Raw genomic sequence first — 27,053 nt, 5'->3', positions numbered from 1 at the left:
GGCCAGATCCCCAATAGAGGGGTTTCTGAAGTCTTCACAAAGATATGCAAAACATCCTGGAGGCAGAAAACAACCCAGAATGATTAAGATCAACATTTAAACTTGAAGTTTTTTTTTTTTTTTTCGCCTAAGACTGCACATACTGCAAAGGGAATGAGGGAAAACTTTTCATTGTTCCAAGAAGGAAACATGCCTCTGCCAGAGAGCAGAATACAACTGTTAGCTGCAGTGGTTTTATCCTGGCTCTGGATATTATAGATTTAACAGTTGTACACTGAAACTGCACTCCAGTTTAGGTTAGGTCAGAAAGTTCACACTGTATGTTTAAGGCTTTTTAATGAATATTTATGGATTTAGAATTTGGTGTTTTGGCAATAACTGGATACAGTTGGTGCAGTCTAATGGTTTTGGATAAAAAATATATACTGTTATATTTGTAATTTCCCAGAGGAAAAAACAGACACGTAACAATAAATGACCTCAAAGTGCTTAAAAGACACAACATACTGTAACTTTGTGAGGATCACTTTGAGCAGTGGTTTGTCTTCAAGGCCCCCTACCCTGGTTATTTCCCAAATATCACTGCCCTACCTTCCGCTGATTACCTGGATCAACCGTTTTTTGAAAATCAGAAGCTCAGATTAAATGGAGTAGGGGGAAAACAAAAGAAAAATGGACTTCGTGGTCTTTGAGTGTAGCATTCTATCAGTCTGTCATTTTGTGCTACTCCAGCTGCTTGTTCCACTGTCGGTCAACTTGTTTGGTCTGAACGGAAATATCTCCACAACTACTAAATGGACAGCCACGGCGTTTGTTACACACATTCATGCTCCTTTGACCTTTCCTCTAGTATCAGGCCGTGGCTGTATGTTATGCTCAGTATCAACATGATAACACAGTAAAGCAAAGTAGTGAACAGCTTATTGGATAACTCCGTCCTAACCACAGCTCTAGAGACAACGGCTGTACACACTTTTAATCATGCTAATGCACTTTATTTCACGTGTGCAGACCATGTAGCTGCTCCCAGCTGACCACTCCATTGATTTAAAATTAAAATTAAAATTGGCCATTTGTCCCACGATAAATAGACCTCTATAGTCACCTCTGCCGGGCAACACCAGCTAATCCCACGAGAGCACTCTGCTCTTGTTTTGAAAGGTGAAACTCGGGTGTTGTCTTTCAAAGGGAAGATATTCGGGCCCCATTCTATTTTGATGAAGAGGTCTGAAATTCTCAAGAGCCCCTTAGGGCCCTCCCAGCTGTCCTTGATGGTCCCTCCTCTTTTGCTTCTGCACTTATCATCTGGCGGCTGAGATGGCCACTTCAATGGACAGACGCAGACACACTGACAGTTTGGACAGGTGGACAAAGATAGAGTGAGCTGGATCGTGACGCTAGCCCTGTTTCAACAGATTGGATGTTTTGTACTTTGTAGATAAAGTGGGTGAAAATGGGAGTGGAGAGTGGTGGGATTTAAAAGCACACCTTTGACCCCAAAACTCACAATGGAAGCCCTCAACACTTCTAGGAAGATGAACAGTTTAGAAATTGTAATTTTGCCACACACAGGTGTTAAATGAGTAGGCTCAGCAATTATGAAGTAGGCTAACACATAATACTGAATACAGTGCAATGTGTAGTCCTAATTCTCTAAGAAACAAAAATAAAATGCTCAGCAGATTTATTTTAAGATAGGGTTTTATTTGTCTGATTTTAATATTGTGGTGATCAGCATGGGAAAAAAATTAATGCTGGCTGTGTTCAATAGGTCAACACACGTGAAACAGCTCAGTTCCAGTTTATCAACCCCTTTCATCTTTAAATGTCTCTTTTCATTTCACATTTTTGTGAACCATACATGCAGCTATCTATTTTGAGTCTCTCAGTAGCAACTGACACATGCTAAGAATGTCGGTGCAGACCCTCAAGCCTGGTGCGAATGAATGAGAGGCTTGTCAGGACAGAGCTGCAGCACAGGGCAGGGGACAGGTGGATGTGAGCAAGAAGAGGCAGGAAGGAGCGTGAGATTCACATGTGCCTCACACAGCCGAGAGGACATTATGTCAGCTACCAGAGGCTTATTCAGACTCTTAAAATGCTCAGCTTGTCTAAATGCACAGACGCTTTGAAGTCTTCCAGCTAGTGTGCAGACAAATTGTATTAGTGGATTGCCAGTTGTCAGAGTTAAATAAACCCAGCTATGGCTTTTATTTTCATATCAAATAGTGTAGATTAGAAAAAAGTAATTGTTCACCATATTTTTCTTTACATAAAACATATTTGTCATGCATTTTTCTCAAATTCACAGTAATAATGATTACAAGAAGAATTTTGTAATCTTCTATCAAAAACAAATTAGATATGTGAGTATACACAGAGATGCAGTGACACAAAACAATCCCAAAGAGACAAAATATAAATTGACAATTAATTTGTCCACGCTGTCCTTGGATGTGTGTAATTGTCCCAGGATGGCAGCACACTATGTTACACTATCTGTCTTCATGCACAAATAAAGTACATACAATCACACATACTGTACACACATACACACAAAACACACACATGCACAGTATATAAACTCATTCACAATTGGAGCTCAGCACCTTTAGCATGATCAGAGTTATAAGAATAATGCTGGTTGTATCCAGAGGTCATAAAAGGGTTCTGTCAGGGGGCATCATAATGCTGGTTCTGTGTATAGGTGTGTGTACTGTATATTTGTGCAGAAGGATAGAACTGGTGAATTATGTAACTCACTAAAGGAACTCTAAGAGGTTTTTATAGGTGCTATCTCCAGCCGGGTCCGAGCGGGTGTAATTACTTGGCCTGCTGACGTCAGGGGAGCCAAGGCTACACTCCAGCTGTCTGCTCTTGTTTTCCCTTTCTTTCTTTCTGTCATCTGTCTGTCTCTGCTCTCACGAACAGCCTGTCCGGTGGACATAGTGCTGTGCGATACTTTGTCTGTCTGTGAAATAGACTGTGTCGTCAGTCAGTGAAGCAACAGGGTGAGAAAAAAACGTGACATTTTTGTTTAATGTTTTTTTCTGCGAATCTCCAGTTGAACAGGAAGTAGCTTTGCCGAGAGTTATCAGGGGACCTAATGAGGGCAGGGGAAGAGTGGCCAACAGGATGCCTCATTAAAATACCTCCATGCAGCTCAAGGAGGTGCCAACCTGTAAGAAACACTCTCATTTACAAACAGGGGGGGCGAGAAGAGAGAAAGGTAGGGGGAAAGAACCGTCTTAGCAGGAATAAATATGACTTATTTTACTTTGACAAAATCAAGTAAAATATGTGAAAAATTATTATTATTAATGGATATGCATTAGGTAATTGGGGGACAGGGCTCTATTCTTGTAATGATGACCATACCTAAAACTATACCATAATGATGAGCAAGATAAAAGAAACAAATATAGAGAGACAGAGAGAGAAGCCATTGCCCCCCTCCCACTCTTTATTTATACTCCTAAAGACAGCAGGCTAAGATTTCTGGCACCAAAACACACGTCACGCTTGCTAATTCTGTCTGATGTGCCACATAGCAACGAGAGGTTGGATGACTGAGTTGAGGCATCGTGGGGCCAAGGGACTTCCGTATACACACCCAGCCTTTTATGCGATGTTTCACAGTTTGGCCACTTCTGCCGGAAAGTTACCCGCAAAATGTCTACAGCAGATGGTTACTGGACGAGAAAAAGATATGTAACAGAAATTTTTGAAAGTGAGTGTTTCCTCACTTTACACAGAGCAGGAAGTGTCAGGAAAAAGAAAGGGTGTCGATAAAGTCTGGGTATGAGGTGAGAAACACAGAGCTTGAAACGTGATCCCTCATGGTGCACAATCAGTGTGTCTGTGCTGCACACTGGAAATGATGGAAATGATGATACTTGTGCACCATCAACATGCAGCGTTAATGTACCTAACAGAATGTTCACTGAGACTGAGACATTTAAAAAGAAAATGATAATGAAAGCCAGAAAATTAAAACCCTGTCAAGCCGCCCGGCTTTGGAGAACAACGTAAAAGATGTAGCTTACATGCAGTTACTCAGGTGTGTTGACACTAGTTGATGTGTTGAAGTGGATGGACAGCTCATTTGCAGTGGCAACTAACAACACTTGAGCTTTTATTTCTCTGGTATGCAGAGGGCTACAGGCATCAGATAACCATAAGCTTGAAATGCACTAAATCATCAGCACCCTACGATACGAGCCGTTGTTGATGGAACAAGACGATGTAATGTTTTAATAATGAGAGACACTGAGTCTTTATGTCAAAGCACTGTCATATTTATTACCAAGAAAATACATTATACATTAAAGGCATATCATAGTCATTTATCACAGCTGTTATTTAAACATCATAAATACTTTACTTTGACAATATGATACAGTAAAACACACTTAATCCACACCCACTGGGGGCCAGATTGAATTTGATTCAACATGGCACAACGATCAGGATAAATCACAGAAGCATGCTCCCTCAAACTAGGGCAACATGCTAAGTACCATTATACAGAAAATACCTGCAATACAAAAGAGGACAGTGGATAAAGAGGGGGGACTCCAACAAAGCAACCTCTTGATGTGTTGGCAATGATTCGGCACAGAAGAAGCAAAAAAAGCCACAGCAACCCTGGAGTTAGCTAGTTGTGGATGTGTTCAATCTTGACCATGACATCCAGATGATCTTAAAGCACTTTATTAAACAGAGAAGTCTTTATTATTTACAGTACACAGGAAGAGGTGAGCGAAATCACATGATGACAGTTTCAGTCTGAAGAGAATAGCCAATGAGTGGCCGGTGCTTCAGTGCGGGACTTGGTTTTCTGGTGATAGGGCTTTGGGGTTGATACATTGGGCCTGATGGGGTGGTGTTCCTGGTAGTCGGGGTGATGTTTGCCCATCTAGACGGAGGTCTCTGATTGGCTGGCCGAGCAGGACGAGAGAAGCTCCTCCTAGGTTTTGCTGGGGACAACTCCACTGGGTTTACCTGAACAGAACCAGTACAAGACACATGTCAGCATTTAGATGCTTTGTTGGTTACTTTTATAATAATAGATTTAGGAAAGAAGCTTCTAATGTTGTGATAATTAATACAACCTGCTGTGGTTCCTGTCTATAAGCTCTGGGTCCTGGTCTGGGACTGGAGCTGTATTCGTGTTGGATATCCAGCATGTCCAGCAGCTCAATAAGTCCTTCATCTGTCACTTGGCCACAACCTGGCAACTCCTGGCCCACAAACCCACCCCTTTGGATCCTCTGAGCTCCAGATGAAGCACTTGAGACCCTGTAGTCCATTTTGGGCTCCACATGTTCATGTCCAGACTTCCTTCCTCCATCTCTATCTGCTCCACTGTTTGCCCTGGGTGCAAACTTTGGGCTTCCTGCCACCTGAGATCTCCTATGGGACAGCTGGGGGCTAGGCTGGGACCCTTTGGAACTGCTGTACCCTCCTCTCTGATCCTTGTTATTCTGTCTCACTGAGTCTGAAGCTAACCCCCCTTCTTGGCCAGGCTCTATCTGTGCTGTCAGCACGTTGGAATCCATTTGGCATTTTTGGGTAGGCACGCGGACGGGTGCCCTGCTGGCGACTACAGCAGCACCCATGGCTTTGCGCTGACAGCTAGGAGTGGGGCATTTTAGTTCGGGGTTTGGGCCCTGGTGGGTCACCACCCCTGACTCTGTGAGCATTTTTCCCTCGTTTTCCTGCAGCATGGCTCCAAACTTCCTGAGTACATAGGGACTGCTGCACTTCTTTTCTCCTGTGACACCTGGACTATAGGACTTCCTGTCCAGAGCAGTAGACTCAGGAGGCCTAACTGGAAGCTGGGAGTGTGTTTGTACAACAGGAGCATCCTTTTGTCCAAGAGGAGGCTTGGCACTTGTGTTTTCTTTGTCGGTGCAACTCTCTCTGCGTGGACAGCTCTTTACGTGAGACACTCGGTTCTTCCTGTTTTCCATTTCTTCAAAACTGCCCAAAAACTGCTCTCGACCAAGCCTAGTTATACATAAGATGAAAATTAAAAAATCAGGAACATGCTAAATGCTGACATGTCATTCTATAAAACATTGAAATGTGGCCGAGGTACAAAATGCATACCTTTCATATCCAGATGATCTCCTGATCTCCTCCGGGTATGCGGGGATGTCCTGGCTCACCTTGACATTGTCACTAAAGTGCTAAGAGAGATGGGGAAAATAAAAAGTCCATGTAAACCACCACAAACTATATTTGAAAGATTTAAATTAGAGTGTGCTTCTTCAGGATCAGTGGTGGGGTTTCATTTACAGTACCTTACTAAAACTGACCCTTGATCATCACTTGATATAGCAGAGCTAAAACTATTCTGATCTACTGTACTTTAATGTTGCCTTTGCACGTTTCATACGGACAAGGAAACCATCTTGGTTTTCTTCTTGACTGCACTATGAGAACTTAGTTCTCATACTGCAAGACTGCAGTGAAAGTATGTGAAACCAATTCCTATCTGGTAAACTGATGTGTAAGCAGACTTTAAGGAACCAGCTAACTGTAATCAATATGTTCCTGACTGAACCCCAGCTTTGACTCACATCACGTCCACATATCTGGTTTCCTCAGTTGTGCAAATACCAACAGAAGCATAAGGCAGGGAATTTACTTTTCCCCCACTTACCACATGACGAATTCCATTGTTCTTCCGGGTCATTTGTTTCCCCTGGCCCAAATAATCCTGCAGAAAGTCTCCAATCTCTGAAACGCCGTAGCCATTCTGACAACTCACAGGGTAGCTGTACCCATTGGTGTTGTAGTTACAGCTGGTTCTATAGTGACTGGGCACAGCTATAGCTCCAGGGTAATTCTTGCTGTGATGTTCGGGTGCAAAGAGGCCACTGCCATGGTGCCCGAGACCACAATCCAGCTCGTCTCCATTTTTCTGGTTCTCAGTAGTTATATCATTTGTTCCTCTGCGGGCCTGAACTTCATTATACAACTGAAAAATGAAAACGGAAGAAAACAACTTGCTGCTCATTTCCTGTTGATTGCATGTACTCTCCGTACTTAACTAAACACTTACATGCACTTTTGGTACATTACTGGTAACACCACAGACTTATAACTATCACAAAACGCCTGCACAACCGAACATATGTTTATGAGCATGTTAATCATTTTTACACAAGTACAGTATCTGTTTGCTGTCTCAACCTTTAATACTTTTTCAGTATCCACTGTGTGATTGAGAGAAAACCTGTGTGTGTGTGTGTGTGTGTTTAGCATGTCTGTCAGCACATCACATTTTAATAACCTGTTACTATTTTTCTCTATCATTGCTCCTCTGAGGCTTTAAGTATTATGATGCACACACACACACACACACACACACACACACACACACACACACACACACACATGCAACAGGCATGCGTTGAGATTAAAGAAGCACCTAATAACCTGGAAACAAAACCATTAGTGTGTTTATACATCTTTTAGTGAGAAAAACTAGTGTCATGTTAATGCATCATTTTTAAACTAAAGTCTTCGACTAATTTAAACGAATTCTATGTAGATGCATTTTTTACTTATCTGCTTAAAACCTGAATGAATAATTCTACATCTAAAAACAAATATATTTCTGCATAACCCAAATTACTGAATGTTTCTCTGCGGTTGCACATCAGTGAAAATAGTGCTGTATAGATTAGTAGAGACTAATTAAGAGAGGAAAATGGTAGATTTATGGCACTAGTACTTGTGTATCGGAGTCAAACTGAAAACACATTTTCAGACACAAAACAATGTGTCACTTCAGAGATTTAAGAACAAGGAGCAACGTGGGCTAAATTGTTTTATCTTCACCTCCTCGATTTTCCTCTGGATGTCTTGTAGCTGGTCCTCCCACTCCTGCATCTCTGAGTCAAAGTTGTCCATCAGCTCAGGCCTCTCTTGCCCCCAGCCCCGGCCGTTGTGCTCCAGCCCACGCTCTAGATCAATGGCTGCCATGATGCAGGTCAAACAACACCCACTTTTTAAAATGGCAATTTCCTCTTTCTCTTGTTTCACTTTTCTGTCAGAGGTCACAGTAGGTTTGGCAGTACGTGATGAAAGGATTGATGACCTGGAAACACTGTAAAGACAAACATACAGGCATTTAAAAGGGCTGTTAATGGTTGGCCTACACACACTTTCTTCCCTCACAAAGGTCAGATATTTACAATCCTCGCCTTTAGCGTTCCTATCTAAAATTCACAGGCATGCAATCCCACCGATGACGTGTGCACATCAGCAGTGCAAAGCGTTTAGACTTGTGGCCACTTTAACCTCCGACCTGCCACTGTACATCGTGTGACACAGGAAGAGAAAGAAATGTGAAGCATGCACAGGCCATTATTGGAAACAAACTGGTGCACAGATGGAATCTGTGCATTGTGTTGTTTCTACAGTCACACAGAATCTTCGAGATCCTTCATCTTGACTTGTTTTTTTAAGACATGTCCTTCATATCTATCTTTAAATCTCATAAATATGGCTTAGTAAAAATCCATTACTGGCATGGTGGTAAAATCCTATAAAAAAGGCAAATGTTGTTGTTGTTGTTGCCATTACTGAACAAGACAACTACCCTGGTCGAAAGAGCCCGAATTTATCATCCGCTTCCCTCCCACCTGTGATGTAAGAGTACAGATATTAATAATCTTGTAACTATGCATAGTAAACTGGGTACGTGTCCTGTGCGCATGGGACATGGACACAGAGAGCAAATGAAACAACACATTTAAGCAACAAACATTAGCCTTCTAAGAATAAGTAATAATAATAATAATAAATGTTATAAAATGCGCGCTGACAAAACATCAGACGTCTGAAACTATTAATGCTTTACCTTTTAGTCAAAAATTTCGATTTACAGCCTCTGTTTGCTACTATTAATTTAAACTTACATTAAGGCACAAAACGTCTATTACAACTTTCACTGACGCCTCAGAAACAAACAGCTCTCCTTACCTTGTACTACATTAACTTTTTCTCTGCCCTCCTGTATAAACCATCAGCCTGTTCCAGTCCGTGCGCTGTGCGTCTTGTGCGGTGTGCGTCTTGTGCGCTTCAGCGTCTCCAACAGATTCACACCCTTTGTAGCCAAATTGTCTAGTCCCCTCTCTGGTACTTCCCCGTTAAGTTTTCCTCCGCTGTTACGTAAAACCCAGTGGACTGGATTTAAAGGGCCCCCTTCTCCTTATCACTGCCCACTTGTGAAGTGAAGTCCGGAGGGTTGTACAAAAGAGTAAACAACTTCTGTTCCAGCTGGGGTACCCAGCCTTTATACCGCTCCCCAATGTTTACGTGGGCGCGCCATTGGTGCCAGGATCAGATATCATAATGTCAAATTTATTCCAACGTTTGAAGTCCCCATGGGACAACTGTCGTCACCGGGACTCTGGCTATAATTAATAGAACTCACGGAGAGAGGGAAAGTGTTTACATAGCTATTTCAGCCGCGGCCACTCCTCAGCCAATAGGCGTCTCTGTTGCTACTCTGCTTTAGGATGCTTGGGCAGATTTTGTCTTGTGATCATTTTCTGCTGCAAATCAATCATGCAAGGGATGCCAAACGTGTGTGTGTGACACAGTGAGTAACAATGTGTCACAGTCAGTAATATCTCTATTGAAGGAAGTCACAAAAATGATGCTGCAATGAGCAATAAATGTTAGGTAATGTTTTTTTTTTTCAGAATTTAACATGTGTGGTGACGTTTATTTTAGTTTATTTGGTTACTATCAGCTTTTAATATTTTACAATATTTTAAATCAAATACTGGAAAAAAATAATGGAAAAAGCACAGGCATCACATGTTTCAAACTGTCCATGGGATCAAAGTATGAAATGAATTTTCACATAAAATCCTGGAGTAACTTGAAACAGTGTTCATCCTGCTGCCATTTGCTACTGTTTATCTGCCACACCATCGATTAATAATGGCTGCTGCCAATCAGGGATTCTGCTCCTGGACCAGTTCTGACATTTGGCACGCTACTGGACCATAAGAATTCTTTCCAGTTTGAAGTCTCAAGATGACTGGAATTATTACTCCACCTGTTGTGTTCCCTAACCAATGGGAAATCTTTCAAGGGTTAAGGAGGAGGACAAAAAAACAAACTTTAACCTATTTACCTTGAAGCAACAACAGCGGGACGGCACAGGAAGTGTCATTCTGAAAGACAACGAGATGACTGCTGTCATAACCTGTTACAAGAGGAAGTATATTTAGTACCATGGTTCAACCAGGACATAAAGCAGCATGGAAAGGTGATTTAGGTTTCCTCCCCTGCTGTCTAGTGACCTTGAAAGCTCACTGTTAGTGATGTTAAACTATATGACCCCCATTTTAAGTTGTGTATATGTATGTGCATGCTGTGGCATATCTTTTTTTTTTTCATTGTATCACGTATAGAAACCCATTCTGTGAATATCTGTCTGTAATATAGATATAAGTGTTACACTTGCTAATGCTAAATGCAAAGCTGCAGAGTCATCTCCTGTTAGCCACCTAACTGGCATAGCGTTAATGGAAGTAAGGGGAAACATCTCTGCAGCTCACTATTTAACACGTTTGATCTTGTTTGTGACTTTTCCCTCTGTTTCCCTTTTATAATGGTGTAAAAATGTTTCTTAAAGCACATTTCCATACTGAAACTCACCTTTCTAAGGGACTGATGCAGACAGTAATGTGGTTTGGGTAACACAGACTCCAGTGCTGAATGTAGCCACACTTTCTTGTATGTGAGTGCAGGCTTGGCAAGTGCTGAGCTTTTCCTGTGCTTTTGGTTACCTTAGCAACAAATGATGTGGTGAGTCAAAAAAAAAAAATTAACACAGCAAAAAAAAACAAAACAAAAGAAAAAGAAAAACAAATGAGGGATCATGTGTGTTAGGGGGGTGGATGCATCACAGAACAAAGAATAAAGTAAAAAGAAAGACTAATTTAAAGATAGTGGCATAAGACAGGGAAGAGAATAACACGAGTATGAGGATGAGCAAAATGATGGGCTGGAACATCTGGGCAGACCAAGAGTGGAGTGACAAATCATAACAGATGAGAAACAGGAGGTTGGATCAAGTGAGAAAAATGAAAAAGCAGAGTCAGTGTTAAATAAGATAATTCATGTACTGTACAGCCATCAAATGCATATTTAGTCTTTCTCTCACCGACAGTGGCTCCTCTGTCTCCCTTTCCTCCAGCCTGGGCACTTCCAGTCTGTCTATAAAGGCCTGCAGTTCTTTCCGGAAAGCCTTCATCTGGGCGTTAATGCGATACAGCAGCTCATGCTCCCTGATCCTGCTGCCATCATCCTCTTCCCCCTCCTCCCCTACTCTCCCAAACATTAGGTCACCGTTTGAAACGAAGACTCTCGCCTCTGATATGATGGTGGCTGTGTCAGCAATGAGCCGGTCGATGGTCCGAACTAGCCTCTCTGCTTCCACGCGGATGTCAATCATTTGCTGCCTGTCACGCAGGCTACACTGGCCACCAGGCAGTAAGCGGGCCAAGGAGGAGGAGGTGGCACCCTCAGGCCCAGTTGGAGTGTAAAGACCCCGTGTGGGTGTCAGGGAGTGGCTGTTGCCGTTATTGTTTCTAACCTCATCTGGGTCACTTTCCCCACCTACGGGGCCCTCGCGTTTGCGGTGAGGTGGGAGGAGGCGGGAGGAGGTGGAATCCTCGTCACTCTCACGACGACCACTTGTTGCCCCACCTGCGTCACTTTCTGCATCGCTGTCCCTTGGGCTTGGCCGCAGGGACAGGTGGGAGGCGAGGTCGTAGCGCTGCATGTTAGAGAGGAGCACACGGTTCTCATACTGCAGCTGCATGACCTGAAGAGAAAGAGAGGTGGGAGTGAGAGGGGAGTTGTTTTTAGCCAGGCTTGCATCATAGATGGATGGATGGAGGGCAATGTTGGTCCTGGACATGTTTAATGGATTGGTAAGAAATTTCTGAAAGTAGAGCTGGTTCCCAGTGGACTGTTAATCTTTTAGCAACATTAGGAATGTTCAAATCTGTGATTTGGAATTAAACGTCTGGACTCAGCCATGCTGTCATGACGATCACTTAACTCTCCAGCTGGCATCATCACCAAGTCAGTCTGAATTTTTCCAGTGACAATTTGCATATTATACTTTATCTTTGTGAACATGTTTGCATTAAGCCCATAGCACCACTGTGGCTACATAGAGACTCAGAGAGCTGATAACATCATGACCAAACCTATTATAGATTTAGAAAATCTAATAGAAAATAAGATTTGGTGGAGAATTCCCACACCTTACAAACATATTTAGTAAGGCTACATTTCATATCTTGTCCTGAGAAATCAAGGGAACTTTTCATACCTTTCCACTTAGGTCATTAATCTGTAGCCTTGCTGCCTTTAACTCTTCCTGCAGGGCCTCTGCCCTTGCTCCATCTATCCCCACACCCCCTGTGGCTCCTCCACCTCCATGTCTGGTGCTTCCCTCGTGGGTGCCAGCTTTGAACCGCAACTTATTCAGCTCTGCAGTAACCCTCTTGTTCTGTTCTTCTGCATCAGCTAGGTTCCTCCTCAGAAGCTCTGCCTCATCCTCAACCAACTGCAGCTGCTGTCGGAGCTCCGTCAGATCATCCCCTAGGCCTCGCCCTGCACCCGGCCTGCCCATCGCTCCAGACCCAGAGCTTCCAGCTCCTTCTCCTTCACCACGATGGTCATCAAGCTCGGCTCTCAGACCACGGTTCTCAATCTATGGAGAAAAAGGGTGAAAGGTTAAAAACTAAATAAATAATGACATTTATTTGAAAGAAAAACACAACTTCCACTTAAAACCCCATGTAGCATGCCTGCTCTCACCTCTAACTCAACAATTTTCCTCCCCAGGATGTTGGCCTCCTCCTCCACCAGGCGGAGCCTTAGCTTCAATTCTGACTCACGGGTGGTAGGTGGCCCTCCGGCCTCTCCTTTTGGATGGGTGCTATCAAGTTCTCCATAAAAGGAGCGGTACTTCTGTAGTTCTTGCTCTAGACGGTCCTTTTCTTTGTCAATTTTGGCCGTCTTCTTCCTCATAAGCATGGCTTCCTCTTTGATGAAAGCTAGCTGGCACTTAAGGTCCTCATTGTCCTCCTGAAGCACAGAGAGAACGGAGAATATACCAATTTGTATTTAGGATGAAAACGTATCCAACTTAATCCTAGTTCTGAAGATTGCTATCTGCAATAAGATAGAGATGGAAAGACATACGAAAAAAGGAAGAGAGGATTTTGTGCCCCCGTCTTCCTGAACCAAAACAATAACTATCCTTGAACCAAGAGGATGTTTGATGTCTACTAAGTCTGAAGTAATTGCTAGAGCTCTGTACACTCTCTACTTTTGTTTAAATAAACTTTTCTTTCAAGTGACTGAAGTATTCGCTTTGGATCTACTGCTTATATATATAATCCATACAAAAAAACACCTCACAAATATGCAACAAAGTGGAAGACAAGAGAAAGGTCTCCTGATTCAGCAGATCTTCCAGATCCTGGTAAATCCCCCTAATACTTTGAGCAATGTGATTTTTCATGGAAAATAGCAAAACACCATGACACAAAATGATTCCTTCGTTTGATAAAACATTTACCTCAGTTGGCGTCTGTGCTGCCTTCTTGTCAGTCTTCTGGACGTCCTTACTACCTCTTCTCTTTTGAGACTTTTGGAAAACAGTAAATTAAAAAATGAATGCTTACATTTCGATAATTATACTGTGATTTGTGATGTTTCCAGCATTTTGTAGACTACAAATGGGCCATGAATTCAATTACCTTGTGCTCAGTGATGGAGCTGATGCTGACAGATGCGAGTGCTCACTTACCTCTTTGGTTTTGTCTAGTTCATTCTGCAGAGCTTGTTTGGTCACTTCCACCTCTATGAGTTTCTGTCTCAGTTTTTCATTCTCCTCTTCTGTCTTTGTTCGTTTCTCCTCCACCTTCTCCAACTCATGGTGCAGCCTCACAGACACATCCTTTGCTACCTGCAGGGGTTTTAGTGTGATTAAATTGTACTGTAAAGTAGTTTGGACTCCTGCAAAGTCAAAACCACCATGGCCGTTTGTGTTTGCTTGTAAAAAATGTTTTGTAGCGCCTACTTTAAATGCTTGCATGCAGATTCATGAACATACAAATCCAATAAAACCAGTTCCCTGCAAACTGCACCCAGACACTTGCAACAAAACTGAGGTGCTTCCCCTTGCTCCTCTACCTTCAAGTCCTGCTCCAGACTTCTGAGCAACTCTTCATCGATCTCTCCTGTTTGGGCGTAGCGCAGCCTCTTCCTCTCAGCCTTCCTCAGACGATACTGCAGGATCCGGCAGTTTTTATTGGCTCTCTCTAACTCACGCCTCATCTCCTGCAGCTGACAAGTGTCTTCTTCGTAGAAAGTGTCTCTCATCTCGTCCATTTCGGTCCTCATCTCTTCAATCTCCAACTAGCAGAACGATGGAAAAGAAAATTACTCTCTGCTGTTTTAGTGAGGTATCTGAATTTTGACTCCACAGATGGAGAAAATTCTGTTTTGCACATGAACCAAACATTGTAAGTCAAGCTCTTATCTTTAGGGACTCTTCTGAACAAAAGCTATCATTGATCCTAACAGATCACTACCAGTACGACCAATAACTAATTTGTCATATTATTTTTCAGTTGATGCTCTTGGTGAAGGCAGGTAGGATGGTAAACTAACAGATCAGCTGATGTTTAGTGTTATTCTTACAGTAATGGCATGAACGATACAGTCCATCCTAAGGGGCCTGTGAAAACCAAACAAAATGTCGGGTTTTGGCGTGAGGTGACACAATGTCTGTCTACTCCAAGCTCGTTACAGCAAACCAAGCTACATAACATTTAGCACATATCAAACCTTGAGATCTTCATTTTCCTCCAGCAGTCTCTCCATCTCCTCCTGAAAAGCCTGGTCCTGCTGTGTCACGGGCCCCGCCTCTGTCGCCTCTGCAGCCGGCTCCGGCTCTTCCAGTGCGGCCTCCTCTGTAACCATGTTTTCCGACTTGGTTTGCATCTTTGCACCGCTTCTTTTCAGTCTCTTTTGCAGATGGAAGTGAATCAGTTCAGCCTGTAAGCATCCTCCTCTCCACAGACCCAAACCGAGGCCCGCACCGCAGCCCACAGACGCACCGCTTCTGTGCCCTCTGCTGCCTTCTTCTCCGGACTTCTTCGCTTTCTCTTTTACAGAGGAGGAAGAAAGGGCTCTGTCGGACAGCAAACGCTCCGAGGAGTCGCCTTTAAGGAAGGGTAAGCGTAAAGCAGAGCGACGGGCCGCCGGTTCCGCTGAAGCATCCGCCCTGTTTGGTCTGACTAAATCAGCTTCAGCACCATCCGGGTGAACAGCAGCACCGCGGCGGCTCTCGGGCTCCCTCTCCCTTCCGTCTGCGGACCTCAGTGTCTCCTTCACCTCAGTGTTTGTGCACTTTCCTGCAGGAAAATGAAACTTGGACGTGCTCGGCGGTCTGGGAGGTCTCTTGGATGCCACTTCCTGGGCTCTAGCTTGTGAGGGAGCGCGATGCCTCCTCCTCCCTGCGCTATTGTCTGCCGATGGAAGACCTGCAGCGCTGCTGGCGGCCGGTGGCTCCTTTCTCTGCTCCATTGAATTCATTCCAAACATATAGTTTCAAATTGAAATCTGGGTTTTGATTACACACCTCTGTGTGATTTCAATTATGTACCACAATGCAAATACTCTAGTTTAAAACTTTACTTTGGAGGAAGATGCCTTCGGCAGCCATACCCCTAGAGGCCGCTTTTCTCCAACACTTACTCATCTGCTCATCCGGACCCATGCCTAACTTTGAAGGTGTCGGCCTGCTTGTTTTGGCTGTTAAAAATGGACTGTTGTTAAAAATGTTTCAACAAATGCAGTTTCACAGAGAGTCTGGGTGAATCCTTACCGCAGAGCTGAGCCGCTGACACAGGGCAGCACCAGGCATGGGCACGGGCCCACATGACGCCGGGAATCCACGTAACCAGGAAGCGACCTATCCACCCTCATTATACATCCAAGCCCCCACCCTTAGAAAATTCAAGCTGATGTTTCTTTTATTGGCCTTTTTTAAGTACCGTGTTTCCTAAACAGACTAAACAGGCTCCATCAAAACAACCCCCCCCCCCCCCCCCCCCCCCCTTCATGCTTTAGCTTTCAGCTGGTTTATGCATGGGCACTGTAATCAACAGGAATCTGTTCAATTTCAATTTAACACTAGAAAATCGTCTTGGTCAAGCATCATGACAACAGTCATCTAATTGAATATCTAAAAGAGAGAAGTTCAGTAGTTTTATTTGCTGCCAATCTCATGCTCCACACTCTAATCCAGGAGGTGGCAGTACTACACATTTAAGGGGGTCTGCCAACGGCCAATAAATCTGAAGAAAAAGAAGAAGAAGAAGAAGAAGAAGAAGAAGAAGACATTTATTAGTCATTGTCACTTGGGGCACCCCCTACTTTACTTTTTTACAGCCACTTCTTAAACCTCAAATTTGCAAATCGTATTAATACTGTACAGTACTCACAAAACTTAGACTTAGACACTTAGAGTTTTCCAGTTCACAGAGGTTTATGAGGAAAATTACCTTAAACAATAAGCTTCCAGGTACAGGTTGGATGACTAAATAGGTTGACCAGAAGCCCCAGCAGAGGGTGCAACCCCCTACACAAAAACCTCCTCACTATAGCTCTGGAACCTATTTATTACACTCTGACAGAGACACAGTCCAAGATAGACATTGAATCCTCCCTGGAGTTTCTTCTCAATACATTCTCTACTTCTGCAACAACCATGCAATTGCCACATTTCCTCTCCATGCTGTGAACTCCCCCATGTTCCTGACTCTTTCCCTCAACCTTACAGTATGTAATGAAAGCTATCATCATCAATGTCAGAAATGTAAAAACCCTAACAGCAATAATAGGAATAATTTTGACGCAATTTTCTGCAGAATGTGCTATTAAAGGTGACAATATGCATCGCACCAGGGACATTTTACAAAATATATTAATTTACATTTAATGATAGAAGGAAATGCATGAATAAGTAGTGGCACTTTGTTTTAAAGAGCATTGCATTCTGAACATTTAAACTTACTGAAGTATTAACATGTAAGTGTAATATTAATATGTGTTATTAATTAGACATTCATTTTTTGGTCCAGGTTTACACTGTCTTACTGTGAATGCGGTGTGAATATGGCCACATTTAGGGCAAGCAAAGGGACACAGAGCTAATTTAAGGGCTTATAACTTCAACCTAACTCAAATCTTTAGTTTAACTTACTACTATTTTTATTTAAGTGGCGGGATCAGTTCAAGAGCTGTGTTCAGTGTACTGGGTTTGAACTTTGACATAATGTTACATTATTAGGTTGCCTCTGGAGAGATAAAACAAGGAGTGTTTCCACTCTGTAAGGATGGAATGAGCTCCTTAGTCATATAATTGCTAATGAGATGAGTAAGTGACAAGTTGGGTTTGCAGGGATTTAACCCAAGCAAACTGACCCTTCACCCTCTAACACATATGACCTTTTAGAAGAGTGGGTGGGTCACTTGAATGACAGTGGGACACTGTCATTCAAGTCATAAAAGTCCAGTTCTAAACACATGATCAGCAATCTGCCTTTATTTAAAATATGTTGCTTAAAGATATTTTTCCTCCCCAAAATATAAAATATTTAAAATGTATGCAGGGCCCATGGGATGTGTGTGCATGCAGACATATGCATATGCATTTTTGCAGCAACAGCAATGACAAGGTTATAGTGACCTGCTAAATGTCTTTGATAGAAAAGCCTTGGCCCTTTTGCAATCCGCTTAGTCCCTGACTTAGATCCCTCTGTGTCCCTGAGGAGGACAAATACACCTCCTCTCATTCAGGATCATTTATATCTACACTTTATAATTGGGTGTTGCTTCCATCTCCACCCTGTTGCCATGAGTACAAAGAGACAGCTGGTGGTGACCCAGGGCAGGATGGAAGTGTACAAACTAGACCATGTATAACAGGAAGTTCTGAAAAAGGTCGCAAAGGGTAAAAAAAAAAAACATGACATGAGGAATAGGGTGCAGACACTAACAGAATGAGTCTGAGCTAAAGCCTTTGGGAAAAAAAAGGGATAGTGGATAAATAATTTATTAGCTACCATTAGTGAATCCGGTGTGGTGAAAGAGCAGCCTGTTATAGTCTGTTTGTTACAGGCTAATGAGGAAATGGTTGACAAGCTTGTGAAAAAAGGGGGTTTGGATGAGGTGTAAAATCGTCAAAGGCAACTGTTAACTAATACATTCAGTTTCAGAGTTGCAGCAGCAACCTGGTGGCAGATTAGTAAAGGATTCCCTTCCAGTGACCTGCTTTCCTGGGTAACTCATAGCGTGACGTAGACATAAGCTCTTTTAGAGATAAAGCCAATTTACCCTCAAAGATTAAGGCAGATCTGTCTGGACAGACCAAAGAGACAGGCTACCTCTTCCTCTGTTTCTAGCACACACACCGACAGTGTAAGAGTGCTTTCCATTCTGGAAAAAAGAGAGACGAACAAAGTAGGGGAATGAGAGGAGAGAGAAAATGGGTTGTGAGAAGGTTTCAGCTGAAAGTTTGGATCTTAAACATATGTTTAGCAGTAAAGTAACGTATAACTTAAGTTTTACAATTGCATTTGCCAATGTACTGCATATGTACACTTGATCACAACAAAAAAAAGACACAGAAACATTAAGTAACAGGGTGCTGACATTGTCTTTATTTCAGTTTGTGCAGCCAGAAAAAGCTCTGTCGCTTTCATTATATTAAGACAAAAAAATTATCATGTTTTCTTAAAAAAAAAGAAGAAGCTCTTTTTAGAATGCGTTTCCCTTCGGTACTATATGGCAGAGTGACAATATTGAGATGAACGTCAATGTCTTGATTTGCAACTCAGCTACGTCGCACGGCAAAAAAACAAAAAAGTATGAGGAATCACGAAGAAAATTATAGAATAAACCATAAATTTGCATAAACACTAAAAAGAAACTACACTTTTCTCCCAGTCATTTAAACCATAATCTTTTATAACACAAAAAACTGCATATCTTTTGTTAGTGAAGCATATTTTTCCGTGACATGCTGGATTGGTAGATGATGTAGGATGAGTATTTAAATACACAGTAGCAGATGGCAGGTGTGATAACTTATTGTAACTTTTCCTTTGCTAATCTTCAGCTCAGTTATTCGTAAACAAGTTTTCCCCCCAAAACCAACAAAAGAACCTTTAGTATAAGTGCTTATTCTTTTGTTGGCAATGGTTAAATTCATTAAAACTTCTTTAGAGCACTAGAATGTAAAGTAGCTTATTAAAGACTAGTTAAGCTTTCAGTTAATACTGGATGCCAGCGTACAAAAATTACAGGTGAATTTTTGGTTGAAAGGTTTTTTAGATTTTGGTCCTATTATAGTCCAAACACTGTTGGACAGCAGAGCATGGAGCTTACTGTGCACAATGTGCATTTTGCTTGACTTGAATAAATGAAGACAACACAATTTTCTTCTTTTCAAAACCAGAAACCATCACAGACACATACACACATACTCACACACACACACTGATGAGCACTCATCTTCTCAACCTGGTCACAAATCACTTCTGTCTCAATTTTTTGCAGGGATGCTGAAGCTTGTCTGGTTTGAATTTCTGTTTGTTCCTTCCCTCTCCTTCCTCCTTCTGTTTAATACCAAGCAGGTGACTTGATTTCTTAATCCCTTTTCGGTCTTTCTTTCTTTTGCCTCTTTCCATTATCTTCCACTTCCTCCACTTTGCTATGACCATTAGTCACCACAGAAGTGCCATTTGCAACAGGCTTGTCTCCTTTGTGTGAGGAAGAGGGTTTACGTCTGTAAGCATGATAGTAGAAGTTGGCAAAGAGAATAATAAATGAGGCAGTGTAGCTAATCAGAGCCCACTGCATCCAGTTAGGGAAGGGGCAGTCTGTGTAAAGGGACTGGCCAGCATGGCCGATGGTCACGTGAAACTGGATCTGTGGAACACACAAAATTTATGCAGAGAATTACAAAACTTTAAATGAAAACAGTCCAAAAGACAACAAAGTGGAGCACAATGACAAAATAGAAAACATGCTCTATAACTATAGCTGTTTTGTTTTTATATAACAAAAGCAATGAGACTGGTATATTGCTAAATATAAACGGCTATGTCACCACAACTGTCACCAGTATTGAATAAATCTCTGAACAGGAACGGGTAAATCTGCTTGCGTTTTTTAAATGCCTAGACCACACAACAAAACTATCATTTAATGGCATTAAATGTTTGGCAGATTGATACCATTTGAATAATGGTGAGGTACTTCTTCCACCAGAGGTACTTCTGCATCTGAGGTCCCAAGGCTGCTAGGCCATAATAACCGTACATGAGGACATGGACGCAAGAGTTGATAGTTGCACCTAAAAATGCTGTGGACAAATTAAAGGTTGACTTTGAGTCAGATGTGATAACAGCCATGCCTCTTAAAATGATGTATGTGAAAAAATATAATGCTGTATTGCTTCTCTTGTAAACAAATGCTATTTCCTCAACCTTTTCCTCACCTTGTCCACCAGGGACCCATTTGATGCCAATCCACCAGAGTACAAACATGGTGCAGTGGTGGTAGACATGGAGAAAGCTGACCTGGTTGAACTTCTTCCTCAGGATGAAGAAGACAGTGTCCAAGTATTCCACTCCTTTGGATATGTAGTACCACCAAAGAGCTGATGCTATCTGAAGACATAAAAAGTAAAAGTACACTGAATTATCGCAGCTTAGTTCAGTGGACACTAGACAGCAACAAATTAAACTTTGCTATAAGCCAGCTTGTGGATACACACGACCACAAAGAGACAGCACACACGGTTTCTCTCAAAAGGTGGAGTGCTGTGGCATTATGTATCACAGAGCAAGGCCTGAAGGAGGAGACTGGGGTGGAGTGTGATGGTGGTGAGACAAATTAACTCTGCCTCTCTAAGCACAGGCTGGTTGAAATCCTATCTACTGCTTTCCAATTCTTACCCCCATCAAACTAAATGCGCTCATATACACTATAGAAACATAGCATAATTTTACCTGTTAGACCTGATAAACCTCGATGCTTCATATGTGATTAGTAAATGTAAGCAAAAACTTGCATTTTACACTTGGTACATGTGTATACAGACATGTGTATATATGCACTTGCATGTGTGGTGCAGTTTGTGTGGAGAAGGGAGCTTACCCTGACTTCATTGACATCATTTGAGTAGTTGACAGGCTGACAGAGGTAGCTGTACCCGGCTGCTGTGCTGCCTATTAGGAGCTGAGAAAAAGAAAGAAGCCATGGTCAGATAAAAACTATTTTCTTTTTTAAACATATTTTTGGGGGCTTTTATGCTTTTGTTTGGCAGTTGGCAGTATATAGAGAGCGAGGGGTATAACAAGAAACAAAGGTCCACCAGTTGGGACATCAATTGTTGTGTTTACATGGTACAAGTCTTTAACCACCTGATCACCAGACGCCCCCAGAGACAGACAATTTGCCACAGCAACAACTGATGTGAATACATATAATTTTTTGTTTAATAAGGAAGATGAACACAACTGGGAAGCATCAGATATTTCTGGGAGTGGATGTTACAGCCAGAATCTCCATGCTCTACCCTGCTGATTTTGTACGTTTGCCCAATTCCAAAGAAATGAAGGGGCAATCATTTCTATCATAGATATATTCGAAAGCATAGAGACAGAATATCAACCAAAAATCACAAAAATTACATGATACAAATGTTAGAAATTGAAAATGCACTTTCGTCCATTTGTAGTTGGTAGTACTAATACTGTCTGAACATAATAATATCTTAATAGATCAAGTCATCCCTGACATGTCCTGTCAGGCTAAACTATGCTATAAACTTGCATGCATCACTATAATGCATGTTGCATCTATAGGCACCTTTAGGCAAACATCTACCTCTTTGGCGATGTAGAAGTTGAGGACCACCATACTGAAGTTGTAGACTATGAGTGTCTTCCTGAGTGTGTAGGGATGACGGCCCTGCATGTATTTAGGCCCCACCCACAGGAAGAGCAGGTAGAGGCAGCTGAGGGCCAGGGTGGGGAAGGGAGATGACATCATTGGCCAGTTCTCCACCCTCTTGTCTGGAGAACAATGGATGAGAAAATTTAAGAAATAAAAGTAAAGTAAAACAAAAGAATGGCGATTGTAAGTTATTCAGTACCGTAGGTCAGTGCAAACGTCTTCATTTCATCACACTCTCTTCTAGTCTTCATTTAAAACCTACCTGTTCAAAATCGCCTACTCACTATAATCTGTAATTGTATTGTCCTCTCATTGTCTTCTGTTTTATTTGTTTGTTGATTGTTTTGAAAGTCACTTATAAATAAAACATATAATTATCATCACCATAAAGTTTACTTCACCCAGACACCCTCAGATACAAACAACTAAACGTGCTAAATAAGTTGCACTATTCAGACCAACTGTTCAAGTAAAATCCAGTGCTTTTGCAACATACCGTTTGCAGTTTTTCCCTTTTGTGTCTGGTGGCCTTTACTGATGAGAAATTACTATTTGAATAACAGCTACAAGGCAAAGATACTGGGACAGTGCATCACATGACAAGACATCATCTCATGAGTAACTTAACAGGCTTTTTGTACAAGCTGCCAGTGACTGCTTACTGGTTTGGCCTTTCAAAATATGCAATGCAATTTTGCTTTTATATTATCTGCAAAGCAATACATGATCTTAAATGTTTTATATCTTTTTGTGGACTCACTTATCTCTACAAGTAAGAGGGGGGCTAAATAGTTCCGTAATAATGGTGACTGTATGACAATAAAAGCACTGGACAATCAGTTTCAGTAAACTTTTAATAATCATGAAAATACAACTACTATTATGTGACGTGTTGGTAGATATTATTTATCATCAGCATGCTTTGACTTGAGAGGATTTATTGCAAAGATCTTACCTGCTATAGTAAGGCTCCATTTATAAAATTCTACAGTGTCATTCACAAAATGTGTTACAACCTCCATGGCTCTGCCTTTGGTCCTGATTAAACTGTAGTGGGGGAAGAGAGAAAGAATCAAAGTCAGTGAGAGCTACTTAAATGAATTAAGTAGTTACAGACTGGCCTGTAACTACTGGCATTACAGGCCAGTCAGTGTAACTAGTAGTTAGAAGTTACATTATATAATCATTTTGTGCACTTAGAATGTGTTACTCTCCCAATTCTATTATAAACTGCTACTAACTGATTTCTGCTTGTATTAGTCGGTGTGCTCATTTTAAAGAGGCCAGTGAAGTCTGGACTGATCCTAAATCACTTTCTCCATCTGACTATTATTAAAATGACTATATGGAACAAAGTAGAAAGCTTCAGCTCATAATATATGAGTGGATAAAGTAGTCCAATTACACTATTTCCAACATCACTGGAAAAGGCTAGAAACTCTTGCCCACAGTTGAAACAAATTGGTAATATTACCTCTACAAGATGGTAATGCTCTTTGCAGTGCTAATTGCATTTTCTTGATTTCTGAAACTCTTTTCGTCCCTTACACATTGAACCAGATAAATTGACAGATGAAATATAGTTGTTTAAGTCTATTAACCTCCTTTAACGTACTAGCAAACAGGACAGACGGAAAAAAAACCCAATGGTACACCTTCAAGGGAGGGAGATGTTCATTTCATTGACTCCAATGAAATGAACTGCTCTTTAAATAATTACCAGTTCAGCATGCACTAAGCACTGTCCATCAGTGACAGGAAAGTGTATTGCAGAGCAATAATTCACATGGGCCTACAAGGACTTGATTATCTGCAAGTTCTGCATGAGCTCCTATAATAACCTACCCACTCAGGGTTTGGTTTAGAGAAATAAGATAGAGAGGGTTAACCGGGGTTGTGCGCACACACAAAGACAGGGGCGCATGTGTCAGCAGGTTTCGCACGGGCCGCTCAAGAGGCTTAAATTCAATTGATCAACGAGCTTAGGTGTAGCCTAAGTACAAATGCCCAACGACCCACAAACCTGTTTGATAGTTATCCTCCTACATGTGCTATGTGATACTAAAATAGGAAAAACTCCAATAAAACCTCCACATTGTAAGAATAGCGCTGCCGTCGCATGTTTGGAATAATAACATAAGAATGAAATTAGCCTCAGACTGCATATATGATTTGAAAGAGGTCTCGTTAGTTCGCCAGGCAATGAAATAAATGCATTTGTTTCTTATCGTTTCTTCAATTGTAAGGTTCGCCACAGGCTTAACAGGTGGAGGAGTGGCTGAAGAAAGGCGAAGGCGACTATTGATGGAGATAAGCTTCCACCCAAACTATAACGAATATGAAAAAAAATCAAAATCAAATAATTCATTCCTTGTGGACAATCATTAGTTAACAAAACCATAACACTTTACTACAATGAATGTCTTACAGTGAATACTTAAAAAGCAATTAGCATGTTGAAAACTAGATTCCCCCCCACAAACAAACAAACAAACAACAAAAAAAAATAAAAAAAACACACACACACAGTGTCGAGGAAGGATGCAGCTACTTACGTCCTCGATATTTAAGAATGTGTAACTTAATGACATTCGGTGCAATTTGATGCCCAACTCGTTTCAATGACTGCGTCCCTCCCGGCCGCCTCTTCTGCCGTCACCGCTAATCCGCTTCTACGATGCTCAGGTTACAATTCGACATTAAACAGCAATTTGGCAAGAAACTACAAAAGGCAAGTGAACATTTATGACTAAGATGGGCCAATTATGCAATCGGACCACTCAGACGCTGCATCTTCTCCCAATCTGATGAAAGCGGAGAAGCCGGACGCAACTGCGCATGCGTGAATACTCGCCCTGTAGCCTGTGTGTTGCGCGCGCGACAGCCCTTGGCAGCATCGCGCTTTGGTCTTAACTGGTGGTAGGTGTAACCAACTAACTAACTAATAAAGAACTAACTCACTGACTTGCTCAACGGCTTAGGAAATTGGCATTATTTCATACTGAGGAGTTTCTGTGTACAGGTACAATTCAATGCATTTTTTCCACATTCTAAAAACAACTGTCTTCATCCATGTACTCTGCAGGGAGCTGCCATCTTGTTTCCTGCTCGGGTCGTCCCACTAGGTGGTGCTGTCAAGCTGTCGTGGCTTTTCACTCACCTGCTATCGACAAATACTAGCCCTCCTGCGGTGACACAGCCTAAGAAGACCAGACTCAATTTCTTACAGTGAGTCATCTGTGAATTCCTTATCTATCAGATTTATAAAACCCAGACACATTGGTCGTCATTCCATTTGTAGTGCAATTTAGCTATTTCTCTAAGTTTAGTTCGGGTTTTGGGCTGTTTAGTCACCATGCAAACAGTGTACATCACTACTGAATAACCAAGTGTCTGATTGAAATTACCATGGAATAGGCAGTGTCCGCTCCTCAGCGCCACTGTGTCCATTGTCTCCTGGCACAAAGGTTTCACACACCGTGGAGGTTTTGAGCACATGGCTCATTTAGAAAGACTCCAGTGCTCTATCAGTTCCCTGTGTCATTTCTGGTTTTGTTCTGTTACTTTGCTTTTCCATGAGCTAAGGCGACAGATCCAACTGGAATGTTCTAACCTGGTCCAAGGACCAAAAAGCTGCTACAAGCAGTAAAGGAAAGAAGTGTGTGGCTGTGTGTGTGTGTGTGCGCGTGTGTGTGTGTGTGTGTCTTTGTGTCTGTAAGAAACATTCTGTCCCTATAAGACTATGATGATTCAGAGGAACGCATGTTTCTCATTTCCCGACGAATTTAAGGCACAAATCAATCTATTGAATCCTGCTGAGGATCAAAACGGTGTGTGTGTGTGTGTGTGTGTGTGTGTGTGTGTGTGTGTGTGTTCATAAACAAATCACTGAAATATTTCAAAAATAAATTACATAAAACACTGATGGGCACACAATAGAATAACCTTGTTCTACATAACATAATGTTTTGCGGAGTAAAATTGCAAATTTCATGTTAAATTCTGTCTGTAGCCTACTTACAAAAATGCACAAAAAAAGTTGGCCCAATTTGTTCCACTTTTGCCTTGATGGTTCATTTCATGACTGCAATTACACTGTAATTACCATGCTTGCAGTTATTTGCTTAGGGAAAAGAAAACCTCTTCTTTCTAAAATATCCTACAGACTAAGCATCCTCCCATCCTTGTAAGGATGAGCACGCTTGTTTGGCTTTGCAGAAGAAGGGTAGTGTTAGAGAAGACTATTCATACTTAGAATGTTTCAAAGTGTCTGTGATTGACAAAAAGAAAAACGGGTGCACTTCACAGTTGATAAACTTACTGTAAGTGCAGAATTCGTTTTTAAACCTGCAAATGTAAAGAAAGGGATACAAATGCACTCTAAAAGTGAGCTGCAGCACAATCTCTGCATTGTCTGCAACTCACAATACTGTAAATATTGAAATAGCTATTACTTTCTTTGACTGTGGATGTTGACATTAGCATGTTTATATCTGGAGCTGAATCTGCTTCGGGTATATGCTTTCCCATCTTTTAGGCGGTGCAAGTTGGCACATAATGTAGAACCGGTCTGTCAATATCCAAACGGATCCCCCCTGAAAGAATCTACACACACACACACACACACACACACACACACACACACACACACACACACACACACACACACACACACACACACACACACACCTTGTCCTTGTACCACTTGGTTTGGCATATTGAGAATCTGCCAAATGAAGAATGTGAAGAATGAAGAAATGTCATGGCTCCTGGTCTATACTTCCACCAGTCACATCAGTGCAACCTGGAAAGCCGTGCTCGTTGTAGATTGCAGGCTGAATAAATACACTCACACATTAAAGCTGCCCTGACTAGTTCAATTACATCTCTTGCCTTCATTACAGTCAGGCCAACTTTCTGTAAAGACTGGTATGGCTCATGTGACATTACATCTGGAA

At 41.9% G+C, this 27,053-nt stretch overlaps 2 protein-coding genes and 1 long non-coding RNA gene across 4 annotated transcripts in view; 1 reads left to right on the top strand and 2 right to left on the bottom strand.

Annotated features, from left to right (window-relative positions):
* Positions 1–8,003: 8,003 nt before the first annotated feature.
* LOC137102702 (microtubule cross-linking factor 3-like) lies at positions 8,004–16,160 on the bottom strand. Of its 2 annotated transcripts, none has more exons than XM_067482475.1 (10): positions 14,911–16,160; positions 14,254–14,478; positions 13,868–14,026; positions 13,637–13,705; positions 12,871–13,140; positions 12,380–12,763; positions 11,201–11,863; positions 10,693–11,050; positions 10,166–10,237; positions 8,004–8,122 (listed from the first exon to the last, which is right to left on the bottom strand). In XM_067482475.1, exons 1-8 carry the CDS (start codon positions 15,667–15,669, stop codon positions 10,940–10,942), a joined length of 2,640 nt encoding a protein of 879 aa, XP_067338576.1. In that variant the 5' UTR covers positions 15,670–16,160; the 3' UTR covers positions 8,004–8,122; positions 10,166–10,237; positions 10,693–10,939. The 2 variants fall into 2 exon arrangements, with proteins under 2 accessions (XP_067338576.1, XP_067338575.1); XM_067482474.1 differs by having other exon boundaries at positions 10,166–10,205.
* Positions 16,161–18,768: 2,608 nt separating this feature from the next.
* Positions 18,769–24,915, bottom strand: LOC137102582 (very long chain fatty acid elongase 4-like). The gene is made up of 7 exons (XM_067482237.1): positions 24,651–24,915; positions 23,051–23,142; positions 22,027–22,214; positions 21,295–21,375; positions 20,633–20,804; positions 20,370–20,497; positions 18,769–20,061 (listed from the first exon to the last, which is right to left on the bottom strand). The coding sequence occupies exons 2-7, from the start codon at positions 23,115–23,117 to the stop codon at positions 19,780–19,782; spliced, it is 918 nt and encodes a 305-aa protein (XP_067338338.1). The 5' UTR covers positions 23,118–23,142; positions 24,651–24,915; the 3' UTR covers positions 18,769–19,779.
* A 37-nt stretch (positions 24,916–24,952) lies between these two features.
* Positions 24,953–27,053, top strand: part of LOC137102583 (uncharacterized) — a 29,428-nt gene continuing 27,327 nt past the window's right edge. Inside the window, exons 1-2 of the long non-coding RNA XR_010911244.1 lie at positions 24,953–25,014; positions 25,181–25,323. This is a non-coding gene — a long non-coding RNA (uncharacterized lncRNA). The remainder of the gene's footprint in view (positions 25,015–25,180; positions 25,324–27,053) is intronic.

Source organism: Channa argus, chromosome 17 (assembly GCF_033026475.1).
Source record: "Channa argus isolate prfri chromosome 17, Channa argus male v1.0, whole genome shotgun sequence".
Taxonomy (NCBI): Eukaryota; Metazoa; Chordata; class Actinopteri; order Anabantiformes; family Channidae; genus Channa; species Channa argus.
The sequence above is the reverse complement of the archived record's forward strand: the minus strand, read 5'-3'. Positions and strand labels throughout refer to the sequence as shown.